The sequence below is a fragment of the Typopeltis vanoorti genome, chromosome 10 (genome assembly GCF_054136105.1).
Source record: "Typopeltis vanoorti isolate ZY-2024b chromosome 10, IOZ_Tvanoo_1.0, whole genome shotgun sequence".
NCBI classification, from domain to species: domain Eukaryota; kingdom Metazoa; phylum Arthropoda; class Arachnida; order Uropygi; family Thelyphonidae; genus Typopeltis; species Typopeltis vanoorti.
This window is the reverse complement of record NC_143558.1, coordinates 47,505,479-47,519,929: the sequence shown is the minus strand read 5'-3', so window position 1 is coordinate 47,519,929 and position 14,451 is coordinate 47,505,479. Positions and strand designations below refer to the sequence as shown.

At 36.2% G+C, this 14,451-nt stretch overlaps 1 protein-coding gene across 1 annotated transcript in view; it reads left to right on the top strand.

The window, feature by feature from the left end:
• kst (spectrin beta chain, non-erythrocytic 5 kst) overlaps window positions 1-14,451 on the top strand; it is a 687,893-nt gene that overhangs the window by 608,035 nt on the left and 65,407 nt on the right. The window contains exons 74-75 of the mRNA XM_090398802.1: window positions 1,605-1,787; window positions 5,762-5,884. Of these exons, the coding sequence (XP_090254928.1) occupies window positions 1,605-1,787; window positions 5,762-5,884 (306 nt within the window). The remainder of the gene's footprint in view (window positions 1-1,604; window positions 1,788-5,761; window positions 5,885-14,451) is intronic.

Genomic DNA, 14,451 nt, shown 5'->3' with positions numbered 1-14,451 from the left:
TCCTAGGAGCTGTATTACTCTTCTACATTATGAGAGAAGGTCACTACCCAGACCGGTTTCAACATTTTGAGACCTCAATAAAGGTTGAAACCGGTCTGGGTAGTGACCTTCTTTCATAATGTAGAAGAGTAATACAACTCCTAGGAGCTAAGTTCACATTATGGGTAAAAATACCAAGAATAGTGATCGGAACTTGCTCCACTCTTACTATGAGTTGCCTCAGTTTGCACTACCAAATGGGTCAGGTGCTGCACTATCCAGGTATTTGCTTATGCTTGGAATCGCCGAACTTTATATAGTTTCTATATTCAACTAAGAAACAATATGGGATGTAATATCCCTTAATTTAAATAAGTTCATGTTGCCAAATTGAAGCATTTGGCTCTTCATATAATTAGTAATTCAAAAAACTATTATACCAGTTGTGAAATTCTAAAGGAGTAATAGCGTCACTTAAAATATGTTAAATGAAATGACAGAAAGCCATTTATGTATGTATCTTTCCACCATATATTCTTATTTCTGAATAGTTTCTTTGTATTCCTTTTAGCATTTCATAAATTTATTATAAAAATTCATTAAGCCTAGAGTGAAATATTTTAAAAAAATTTAAATCAAATTTTAAAGTATTAGACTAAAAAGGGTTAAGTAAAACTGTTTTACATCTTCCATACACATCCTGCGCAAAAATAATTCTTAGTGCTAATTTTAAATTCTGAAGCCTGCTGCCGATGACTTTCCTTTCTGAAAAGGAAAAGTTAAGCATTACTGCATCAGTAGTATCTAAGAGTTTGTATTGAGTCTCTCTCTCTCAGTAGAAGTTTGCACTTTAACAGATTTCCGACTGAAATCTTTAAACTATATTGATTTATTTCAGCTAAAACTGATATTCAGCCTGTATCATACCCACTGCTGGATGAAAGCCTCTCTCTCATTTGCAGGAGGGTTGGGTCTACTTCTCCCATGGCTACCCATTCCATCTTGGGAGAGTGTATATATGTAGGAAATGAATGTATGAAGGTGGAAGACAATCACAACCATTCATATCCTATTGTGATTCAAACCTGCACCTTTTTTGGCTGGAGAGTGGATATGCTAACTATTTAGCCAACCAGGCTGGTGGTATGGTCACTTAAATAGAATGGGCGAGGAAAGATTAGCAAAACAAGTGTTCTCTGCCAGGGTGGCAGCAAAATGACCCAGAGGAAGGCCAAGATATAGGTCGATTGATACGGTACAAAGTGCCTTAGACGATAGAAATATACGATCTGATAATGTTGGAGTCTTGACAAGTAACAGACTGATTTGGAGGAAAATTGTAGATAGGAAATTAATAATGATGTAATTTTTTTCATGTAGTACTATCATATCCTGTACACCCCTTGAGGGTACATGGCAGGAATTTGATGATGATGATGATAGATTTTTAAGATGGACATAGTTTTTTAATAACATGAAAATTTTTTAATACCCCTCTTTATAATGTTATAAACAGGGTCTGGTTCTGGAATGTCATATAGTCTGTAAGATTTTAATTAGCATAACTATAAATGTTTTAGTTATTCTCTTACATAGTTAAAATTCATTAATTTTAACTATTTCAGATCTTCAAAAGAGATGCCGAGCAGCTTGAATCTTGGTTGCAAAGTCGAGAACCAATTTTGTATGATGATCAGTACGGAGACACTATTTCTTCTGTTGAAGAGCTGATACGTAAACATGAAGACTTCCAGAAAACTATTGATGCACAAGAAGATAAATTTCTTTCTTTGAATAGAATTACGAAGGTAATGGATACTTTTTTTAAATTCAGTAATGATTATATTCAAATATAAATTTGTAAAACACTCCTCTTCGAAAAGTAATGTTGATGTATATAGGGTGGTTCAAAATTCCATGTACAAACTTTGAGGGGAGGTAGAGAACGTCAAAATCAACCATATTCACATAGGAAAGCATGATCGGAAATGCCACCTGATAGTGATAGGTGGCACTATTCGCCAGCACTCCAGGTTAGCAATTGGGGCTTCCTCATTCAAGCTTTCGACGTCGTACGAAGAACATGCGTCATTTTACGAATGCTGAGATGGCAAACATGCGCCTCGTTTACCATACTATGTATCCAACTACTATTGAACTGTTCAGTTACGCCTAATAAAGTTTTTTACACTACTCACTGTCTTGTGTTATTTCTGTATCTTTGTGTCCCTGTTAGTACCTTCCTGTGGTGTTTCCGGTCATGCTTTCCTATGTGAATATGGTTGATTTTGGTGTTCTCTACCTCCCCTCAAAGTTTGTACATGGAATTTTGAACCACCCTGTATAATGGATTCATTATTGTATTTTGAAGGTTTTGATATTTGAAAATAAGGATTAGAAAGGTGTGTTGAAATGTGTTTTTTTGTGCATTGTTAACAACATAAATGTAATCTTGTGTGCTTCTTAAATATTAAAAATATCATAAAAAGTAGATCCATGTCTTTATCCAAAAACAGATGACAGGTAAGAAAGAACAAGTTTGAAGCAGATTTTGAAAAGCAGCTCTATTTTCCTCTAGTAATTATTTTGAATTTTGGATATCTAAGGATTGCTGTAATACTTAGAAGGATGCTGACCTGCAATAATGCCCTGCAGGAGGATTTGAATAGACTGGACAGATGAGCAAATGAATGGGAGTGTCAGTTTAATTCAGCTAAATGTAAAGTCTTGAAGTTTGGAATACGTTGATGGGAGGCTGCATTAGTTGCATTTCTGTTGCAATTCTCTGTTGGAGGAAGTGGGGGAGGCAAGGGATCTGAGGGTGGTGATTATTAGAGACCTGAAATTCAGAGAACATATTGCAAAGATGTTGCAGCAATCCTCTGGGTTACCTTCACTTCAATTCCATTGTATAAAGCCCTAATCAGACTATACCTGGACTATTGCGATCGTATTTGGTCCCCAGGATTTGGAGCAGATAAATTAGCCATGGAGTGAGTGCAGAGCGCACAGTTCTGATATTATATCAGGACTGTCCGATGTTAGTTATGAGGAGTTATGAGGATAGGCTGAGGGAATGCATGGATGTTTGTGATTGTCCGTGAAAATACTGGTGGTGGTGGTCGGCGATATATGGCATTGGTGTAGATTATGAAGGTAGTTGGAGTGGTGGAGATGGAGAGTTGTAGAGTAGGTGCCCTTCCTTGATGAGTCTTTGGCCTCCCTGGAGGTGTTATGTAATAATAATAATAATATCATCTCTATGAGGAAAACATTCATTGCATTAGATAAAATTATTTAGTGAATTTCCCCATTTTTTTTTTTTTCCTTAAGAATCTATTAAGGTCTGATAGTAACTATTTTGAGTTATCAGTATAATGTGAAGTGATAAAAAAAAATCAAAATGGGGAGTTTTTAAGGAATGTTTCATAGACTTTAAGGAACACCTTTAATAGATTTCTTAAAAATCCATTAAGAGATATTATTTCTGGAAAATTTTCCATGTTACTCCTCTAAATAAATAAATTTTAATTTTTATTGCTATTTTGCCTATTTTTCATTAGGAGTACCCCTTTTATGATGTCATTGTCTTTTTACTTAATTTTTGGACATTACTAATGTTTTAAAGACATAGATGCACGAAGAATATAAGGAAGGAATAGTTTTGGACATACCTTTGTAGGATGTTCTTGGTTATCTTCTTTTGAGTGACATCCGGCATCTGGTGATAAACATTTATATTACTGCTGAAGTATGACTGAAAGGAGGGATGAGGTTGGAAATGTGGAGATAGAGAGATGTGGGAGAATTGCAGTTAAGACAAAGGTATTATTACTATTACTACTGGAGACTCCAAGGAGTCCTTAGACTCATCGAGAGAGGCCCTAAACATCATGTCCACACAACTATTCGGCATTCTCACAGTATCTATCATACCTTGCCTTGAACTCATTCACTGTCATAGCACCCACAACAGACTCTGGCAGCTTATTCCACTCATTTACCACTCTAAAAGTAAAGAACCCAGCTCTAACATCCTTACTAACCACACTCTTGCCCAGCTTCCATAGATTTCCTCTGAATTAATCCTATAGAAATCCTTCAGCAATTTGAATGTCTCAATCATATCTCCTGTTTTCCACCTATCAACCAATTTCTGCAACCCATAAATCTTCAACCTGTTCTCATCATTCCATAGACCTGCTATTATCTTGGTCATTCGCCTCTGGATCCTCTCAACCTCCTCCCCATCAAGAAGAAACCTAGGTGACCAAATCTGGGCACAGTAGTCAAGATGGGGTCTTATCAAGGCTTGGTACAGAGGAATAACTTACTTATCTCTGCTCATCAAAGTATTCTTCAACAACCAAGTGATTTGATAAGCTGATTTAACCACTTTTGCAATCTGCCCCCTAAACTTTATATCCACTAACACTCCCAAGTCCCTGGCCTCATCAGTCTCCTGGAGTACAGTTCCACCAATGTAGTATACTGCTGCTAATTTTTTCACCCCAAAATGCATAACCTTACATTTTGTCACATTAAATTGACATCCATTCTCCTTAGCCCAGACCTCCAATCTATCCAAATCATCCTGCAAGATTTTGACATCTTCTGCATTCACTATTGCCCTACCCAACTTTGCATCATTAGCGAACAAATGAACTGTTCCCTCTTAGATCCTTCCCTATATCGTTAATGAACAAATTAAACAGCAGTGGTCCAAGAACAGAACCCTGCGGCACACCACTAGTCACAGGCCATCTTTTGGACTCTACACATGAATAAACTACTCTCTGATATCTCTCCATCAACCACCCTTTATTCATTCCCATATGTTGCAGTTTACAGATTAGAATTCCATGTGGTATCCTGTCAAAGGCCTTAGCCAGGTCCAGCAGTATCACTGTAAACCCATTACCCTTATCCAGTTCAGCCGTCACTGTGTTATAAAACTTGAGCAAGTTACTGAGGCATGATCTACCCTTCACAAAGCCATGCTGTCTCCCATACAGTATCTTATTTTCATCAATCGATTCCTGTGTTTTTCCCTTGACTACTTTCTCCAGGACCTTGACAACGACTCTTGATATGCTGATTGGTCAGTAATTTGCAACAGTAGTCTTGAATCTTCCTTTATGCAGTGGAACTATTTTCCCCTCTTTCCATACCTTCGGGACCAAACCAGACCCGAGACTCGGATTAAACAACATGGTCAAGGGCACTGATAATTCTTTAGCCACTTCATGTAAGACCCGTGAAGTATGTGTCACATAAGTATGTGAATTTAAAACTCTGGTTTCAAGGGTGGACCATGAATTCTTTAGGAAGAAGGTGAAAGATAGAAAATTTTTGGGAAAGGAGAAGGATAGAATATGATGAAACAAGATACTATCCTTTCCCAAAAAAAGAAAGGATAAAGTTGTAATAATTCAAATTAGAAAAATCACTTCTCTCAAACAACATGTATAATATTTTTCTAGATTTTAGATATAGAGTCCTCAGTTTCAGGTATTGTGATAATGCTTCTGAACATTATGTGAATAACTTTCTGTTTGGATGCACTTTTGTGTAGTAGTTTGAAATTTGAGCATGGGATCCCCATGAGTTCACGTAAATATAATCTTGAACAATGTAGGTTTGAAAGCAGTCATTTTATGATATTAGCATAGCTGATACCATGATGACTACCGATATCTGAAGTTATACATACATCATTCTAAAATAAACATCTGTAAAGTTTTAAAAAAGTGATTCCATGCAAAAAAAATTGTGTTATTAGATTGAAGAAGCATTTAGAAAGCAGAAGGAGGAGGAAGAACAGAATCGTAAAGCAGAAGTCCAGCGTCGTGAACAAGAAAGAGTGGATGCAATGAAACGTAAGGAACAAAAGCGAATACTTGAGGTAAGCCAAAGAGATAACTAGAATATGTTTCCTTAGGTTAATAATAATAAATAAGAATAAAATATTAATTCTGATTGTTATGACATTGTTATTTAACTGTAAACAAATAACATTTATGGTATTGAAATTTGTACATTTGGCTCTCACTGCAGGAAAAAATGCTGAAACACATTTGCTGTAACAAACTACTGAATGGTCTCAACTAAACCAAACTGTTCCTGTGGTCTCTATGAGTTTATTTTAGTTAGAATAAACTGTAAATTGCACATTTTTAGAGCATTTTGGAAGTGTAATGTATTTTGGTTGGAAAAGTCTTGGATGGATACCAGAATTAATGACTTTTCAACAAGAAATGAAATAGAGATGAAGTAACATAAGTTTCTGGAAGTTTCATTCCAGAAACTTATGTTACTCTCTCCACACACAAAATATGAAATGCAGATTGTAGAATAGAATTAACTGCTGTTTTCTAGTATTTTTTTTAATTACTTGTCCATAACGGAGAATTTGACCTGAAATGCTCGTTAAGATGAAATATCTAAATTTTAGGATTATAGTTGAAACCCATAAAAGGCTTTTATCTACTTTTTCTTTTATCTACTTTATCAGTCACATGAAAATAGAGCCTTTTTTATTTGTAAATCTTTTTAGGAAATGGTTTGAGAAATATGACTTTTTGGTTTCAAAATGAAGAGAAACATTGATTTTAATATTTGAAATTTTCAACTAAATATGTTTATCCTATAATATCATTACTGAACAACAGAATCTACCAATGAAAAGTCTTGCATTTTTTCAGTTCTTCGGAAAGGGATTTTCTCAGAAACAGTCTTTCATCATCTAATTTCGGAGGATTATATTACAGTGATATTAATTTTGCATCATGCAATTCAGATTCTTCTTCATCTTCAGTGACTTACACCCTCTTTAGAGGAAGTCAAATACAGAAGAGGCTGAATGGATCACTTCAGTAGCTTATGATTACTATGCTCTAACCAATATTATTCTTATAATGCACGATATCTAGTATTTAAAATTGCTGCTAGAGTTAGAATTAACAAGCATTAATAAGTGCCTATTTAAAATTGGAAGATTTAATGATTAATCTTAGAAAAATCAAAAATTTAAAAAAAATTTATTCATACTTATAAAAAGATTTGCACAGCCTACATAATGTTTAGTCTGCAAGAGACCACTAACTAGAGGAAAATTTTGTAGGCCTTCTATTGGCTGATTTTACACTTGAGGCTGATTCATATCCTGTACACCCCTTGAGGGTACATCATGCCATGTACCCTCAAGGGGTGTACAGGATATGATAGTACTACATGAAAAAAATTACATCATTACTAACTTCCTATCTACAATTTTCCTCCAAATCAGTCTATTACTTGTCAAGACTCCAACATTATCAGATCTTATATTTCTATCGTCTAAGGCACTTTGTACCGTATCAATCCGCCTATATCTTGGTCTTCTTCTGGGTCGTTTTGCTGCCAACCTAGCAGAGAACACTTGCTTTGCTAATCTTTCTTTGCCCATTCTGTTTAAGTGACCATACTAATCTCAGGTGGTATGGTCACTTAAACAGAATGACATTGTCAGCATTCCTGGATGCTGACAATGTCAAGTTCTTTCCTAATATCCTCGTTTTTAATATGATATTGCCATTGATGCCATCTGTTCATGCCTCTAATCTTTCTCAGGACTCTCATATCTGCAGTCTCTAGTCTTTGGTCAAGTGTTTTACTTCTGACCCAGCTCTCAGATCCATAAGTTAAAACTTGTTTGAACACTGTCTTGTATACAGCTAATTTAGTGTTCTGACTAATTTCTCTCTTATTCCATAAGAATTTATTCAATTAAACTTCCCACCATACCAGCTTTGCTGATTCTGTTGTCTATTTCTGTTTAATTTACCATCTTCACTAAAAATCATGCCTAAGTAGCTGAAATGTTTTACTTGTTCCACGGGTTCTCCATTCACAACACAGTTGACATTTTCAGTGATTCTGCCTATTTTCATTGTCTCATCATCATCATCATCATCAAATTCCTGCCATGTACCCTCAAGGGGTGTACAGGATATGACAGTACTACGTGAAAAAATTACATCATTACTAACTTCCTATCTACAATTTTCCTCCAAATCAGTCTGTTACTTGTCAAGACTCCAACATTATCAGATCTTATATTTCTATCGTCTAAGGCACTTTGTACCGTATCAATCGACCTATATCTTGGTCTTCCTCTGGGTCGTTTTCCTGCCAACCTGGCAGAGAACACTTGTTTTGCTAATCTGTCCTCTCCCATTCTATTTAAGTGACCATACCACCTGAGATTAGCTCTGCTAACGCATTCCTGGATGCTGACAATGTCAAGTTCTTTCCTAATATCCTCATTTTTAATATGATATTGCCATTGATGCCATCTGTTCACGCCTCGAATCTTTCTCAGGACTCTCATATCTGCGGTCTCTAGTCTTTGGTCAAGTGTTTTACTTCTGACCCAGCTCTCAGATCCATAAGTTAAAACTGGTTTGAACACTGTCTTGTATACAGCTAATTTAGTGTTCCGACTAATTTCTTTCTTATTCCATATGAATTTATTCAATTGACTTCCCACCATACCAGCTTTGCTGATTCTGTTGTCTATTTCTATATTTAATTTACCATCTTCAGTAAAAATCATGCCTAAGTAGCTGAAATGTTTTACTTGTTTCACAGGTTCTCCATTCACAACACAGTTGACATTTTCAATGATTCTGCCTATTTTCATTGTCTTTGTGTTTTTATTGCTGACCTTCATACCATATCTATTACAACAGCTGTTCAATTTAGTCAGAGAATCTTGCAGACATGTAGCAGATTTATTTAGAAGTATAACATCATCCGCATAAAGCAAAGAGCTGACATTAACTTCTCCAATTTTGATATCAGGTTTAATACCACATTCCTTCATAATGTGATCCATGTAGATAATGAATAACAGAGGGGATAATGTACATCCTTGTCTCACACCAGATTTAACATTAAACCATCTTCCTGTACTTCCTTCAATTCTAACTGCTGACTTACAACTTAAATAAAGACTAAGTATTGCTTGATATAATGCCCCATTAACACCATATAACTGCATCATATTGAATTGCTTCTCTCTTGGCAACTTGTCATATGCCTTTTCCAAATCGACAAAACTTAAATACAGATCTTTGTTGTATTCCCATGCTTTCTCGACTATTTGTCGTAAAGTGAAGATCTGATCCTGACAGCCTCTATTTGGCCTGAATCCAGCTTGTTCTTCACCAAGCTTTTCTTCCACAATTCTTCTCAACCGTTTCTCAAGTATACTTGCATAGATCTTGCCAGGAACACTCAGTATGGAAATACCTCTGTAATTCTCACATTCAGTTTTATTTCCCTTTTTATATATAGGTACTATGAGAGCTCTACTCCAATCATCTGGAATTCGTCCCTCTGTCCAGGCTTTCTGAACTATGCAGTGCAGCCAGTGTAAGACTTTTATACCACCATACTTCAGCATTTCTGGTCGAATATCATCTACTCCTGCTGCCTTTCCACATTTCAAGCCTTTGATGGCTTTTTCTACTTCAAGTATGGATATGTATTCCTGACTGCATGCCTGGTCAGTGTTTTTTATCACTGTGCTGTCATCACTGCTTGTTTCATTTAGCAGTTTTTCAAAGTAATTACTCCATACTTCAAGGATATCTTTTTCTCTTGTTTTCATGTCACCTTTATCATCTCTAACTCCTTTTACAGCATTCTTTCCTCCATTCCTAAGCTTCTTCAAGAACCTCCAGAATATTTTGCCACCTTCTTGATATTTATTTTCTATATTCTTTCCAAAGTTTTCCCATGACTTTTGTTTAGCTAGTTTTACACACTGTTTAGCTTTCTTACATTTGTCTCTGTATTCTGTAAGAGTAAAAGTTGACTTATTTGCCAGGAACTTTTGATATGCTTTCTTCTTTTCCTTCACTGCCTCTTTAACTTCCTGTGTCCACCAGGGAGTTCTGATTTTTTTATCCTTGCACACAACATCACCACATGCCTCTCTGGCAGAATCAATCAATGTTTTCTTCAGAGTTTGCCACTGAATCTCCAAGGTTTGATTCCTGTTCTCAAAGTCTTTCATTTTCTTTTCAATAATCTTTCTGTATTTTAGTCTACAGTTCACATCTGAGAGCTGCTCAACTTTTATTCGCTTTAAAACTTTCTTACATGTTATTCTTTTCAATATGAAATTCAATTTTATCCTGCTCAAGACTAAATAGTGATCACTTCCAATTTCAAATCCTCTGTACACTCTGGTGTCCTGCACCAGGGAGAAAACATCACTATCAACAATAACATAGTCAATGAGACTTTTCTTATTCCTTGCCTCTTCTCTCCATGTGAATTTGTGCACATTTTTATGTTGGAACATGGTGTTAGTAATAACCAGTCCATGTCCTGAGCAGAAATCCAACAGATATTAGCCATTATTATTAGTTTTGCTCTTTTCTCCAAATTTTCCCAAAATATTTTTGTATGTCTCACAATCATTTTCTACTCTGCTATTTAGATCCCCAACAAGGACCAACTTTTCCTTTTTCATTGTGTCAGTTGCTTTTTCTAAAGCCTCAAAAAATTCCTCCACTTCTACCTTAGTAGAGCCTTCTGTGAGACCATAGGCACAAATAAGTCTCATTGTCCAGTTCCCCATTCTCATATTTGCCCACATTACTCTACTTGAGACTGACTGCCATTCAAGAAGATTAGCCTCGTATTTTGTGTTGAATACTATGGCTACTCCTTCTTTTCCTTGATTTTCATTGCCTGAATATAACATTTTGTATTTATTGCTCAGAAAGATCTCACCAGTTTTTGTCTTTTTTGTTTCAGTCACCCCTATTATGTCGATCTGGTACTTATCTAATTCCTCAGCTAGCTCCATTTCTTTGCCGTTCAGGCTTCTTACGTTGATAGTACCGATCTTTAACTCTGGTGATGTTGAGTTGGGGTTTGTTTTCAGATTTGTTGCAGTAGCTGACTTTTCGCTGTTCGCCCTGGTTCCCTGGCGAAAACAACGGGTGCCTTGTTTAACCGGGCGACGCCCCAGCCGGCATGAAATTTTGTCATGTTGTACCATCATTTTTTATTTTGGTTTAACCAATAAGAATACAATTTGGTCGGCTAAATCCCAAATTGCCAGCCCATCCTCGTTCGTTCAGTATCAAAGTAGATTCCCAACAGGGTGCACCACGAGAAGGTGAGGATTGGACATTAGGTCAGAAGTCCTGGTCAGTTCTCCGCATTCCTTTAAAGGCTATGTGGAGGTCTCCCCTCAGTTATACAGCTTTGACCCTTAAGCACCCCACTTTGCCAGGGTGTTTATATTTTCAGGGCCAGTTCATATTTTCATTGTCTTTGTCTTTTTATTGCTGACCTTCATACCATATCTATTACAACAGTTATTCAATTTAGTCAGAGAATCTTGCAGACTCGTAGCAGATTTATTGATATGTATAACATTGTCTGCATAGAGCAAAGAGCTGACATTAACATCTCCAATTTTGATATCATGTTTAATACCACTTTCCTTCATAATTGGATCCATATAGATAATGAATAACATTGGGGATAATGTACATCCTTGTTTCACACCAGATTTAACATTAAACCATCTTCCTGTACTTCCTTCAATTCTAACTGCTGACTTACAACTCAAATAAGACTAAGTATTGGCTTGATATAATGCCCCATTGACACCATATAACTGTAGTGTATTGAATAGCTTCTCTCTTGGCACCTTGTCATATGCCTTTTCCAAATCGACAAAACTTAAATACAGATCTTTGTTATATTTTCATGCTTTCTCGACTATTTGTCGTAAAGTGAAGATCTGATCCTGACAGCCTCTATTTGGCCTGCATTCAGCTTGTTCTTCACAAAGTTTTCTTTTACAATTCTTCTCAACCATTTCTCAAGTATGCTTGCATAGATCTTGCCAGTAACGCTCATTAGGGAAATACCTCTGTAATTCTCACATTCAGTTTTATTTCCATTTTTATATATGGGTACAATGAGAGCTGTACTCCAATCATCGGGAATTCATCCCTCTGTCCAGGCTTTCTGAACTATGCAGTGCAGCCACTGTAAGACTCTTATACCACCATAGCACTGTAAGACTCTTATACCACCATCAGCATTTCTGGTCGAATATCATCTACCCCTGCTGCCTTTCCACATTTCAAGCCTTTGATGGCTTTTTCAAGTCTTCTTCAAGTATGGATATGTATTCCTGACTGCATGTCTGGTCAGTGTTTTTTACTACTGTGCTATCACTGCTTGTTTCATTTAGCAATTTCTCGAAGTAATGACTCCATACTTCAAGGATATCTTTTTCTGCCGTTTTCATATCACCTTTATCATCTCTAATTCCTTTTACAGCATTCTTTCCTCCATTCCTAAGCTTCTTCAAGAACCTCCAGAATATTTTGCCACCTTCTTGATATTTATTTTCTATATTCTTGCCAAAGTTCTCCCATGACTTTTGTTTAGCTAGTTTTACACAGTGTTTAGCATTCTTGCATTTGTCTCTGTATTCTCTAAGAGCACAAGCTGACTTGTTTGCTAGGAACTTTTGATATGCTTTCTTCTTTTCCTTCACTGCCAATTTAACTTCCTGTGTCCACCATGGAGTTCTAATTTTTCTATCCTTGCAGACAACCACATGCCTCTCCAGCTGAATCAATCAGGGCTTTCTTGAAGGCTTGCCACTGAATCTCCAAGGTTTGGTTTCTGTTCTCAAACTCTTTCATTTTTTCTTCAATAATCTTTGTGTATTTTAGTCTGCAGTTCACACCTGAGAGCTGCTCAACTTTTATTCGCTTTAAAACTTTCTTATATGTTATTCTTTTCAATGTGAAATTCAGTTTTATCCTGCTCAAGACTAAATAGTGATCACTTCCAATTTCAAATCCTCTGTACACTCTGGTATCCTGCACCAGGGAGAAAACATCACTATCAACAATAACATAGTCAATGAGACTTTTCTTATTCCTTGCTTCTTCTCTCCATGTGAATTTTGTGCACATTTTTATGTTGGAACATGGTGTTAGTAATAACCAGTCCATGTCCTGAGCAGAAATCCAACAGATATTTGCCATTATTATTAGCTTTGCTGTTTTCTCCAAATTTTCCCAAAATATTTTTGTATGTCTCACAATTATTTCCTACTCTGCTATTTAGATCCCCAACAAGAATTAACTTTTCCTTTTTCATTGTGTCAGTTGCTTTTTCTAAAGCCTCAAAAAATTCCTCCACTTCTACCTTAGTAGAACCTTCTGTGGGACCATAGGCACAATTAAGTCTCATTGTCCAGTTCCCTATTCTCATATTTGCCCAAATTACTCTACTTGAGACTGCCTGCCATTCAAGAAGATTAGCTTTGTATTTTGTGTTGAATACTATGGCTATTCCTTGATTGTCATTGCCTGAATATAACATTTTGTATTTATTGCTCAGAAAGATCTCACCAGTTTTGTCTTTTTTGTTTCAGTCACCCCTATTATGTCGATCTGGTACTTATCTAATTCCTCAGCTAGCTCCATTTCTTTGCCATTCAGGCTTCTTATGTTGATAGTACCGATCTTTAACTCTGGTGGTGTTGAGTTGGGGTGTGTTTTCAGATTTGTTCCAGTAGCTGACTTTTCGTTGTTCGCCCTGGTTCCCTGGCGAAAACAACGGGGTCTTGTTTAACCGAGCGACGCCCCAGCCGGCATGAAATTTTGTCATGTTGTACCATCATTTTTTATTTTGGTTTAACCAATAAGAATACAATTTGGTCTGCTAAATCCCAAATTGCCAAATTGTACTTCATTACTTTCGATTGTTTTCCATCATCATCATAATTAATCTCCTGATGTGCACCCTCAAGGGATGTTCAGGCTACTATGAGAGCACTACATGATTAAGTTTGCATTATTATTAATCTCCTATCCACAATTTCCTCCAAATTTAGTCTATCGTATCTAACATTTCATGTATCTAAGACACTTCGTACTAAATCAATCCACCTACATCTTGGTCTTCCTCTGGGTCTTTCCTGCCTTGACATCTAGCATTTATTTTGCTAACCTTTGTTCACCCATTCTATTTAAGTGGCCATACCACCTTAGATTAGCTCTGCTTACACATTATTAAATACTAACAATGTCAAGTTCCTTTCTAATATCTTCATTTTTAATATGATTTTGCTGTTGATGCCATCTGTCGACTCCCCTAATTTTTCTAAGAACCCTCATATTTGTGGTCTATAGTCTTTTGATCAAGTGCTTTATTTCTAACCCAACTCTTATATCCATAACTTAAAACTGGTTTGAACACTGTCTTGTATACTGCTAGTTTGATGTTTTGATTAATTTCTCTCTTATTCCATACACATTTATTCAACTGGCATCCCATCATACAAGCTTTGCTTATTCAGTTGTCTGTTTCCAAATTTAAGTTGCCAATCTTCACTAAAAACAGTGCATAAATAGATGAAATGTTTTACTTGTT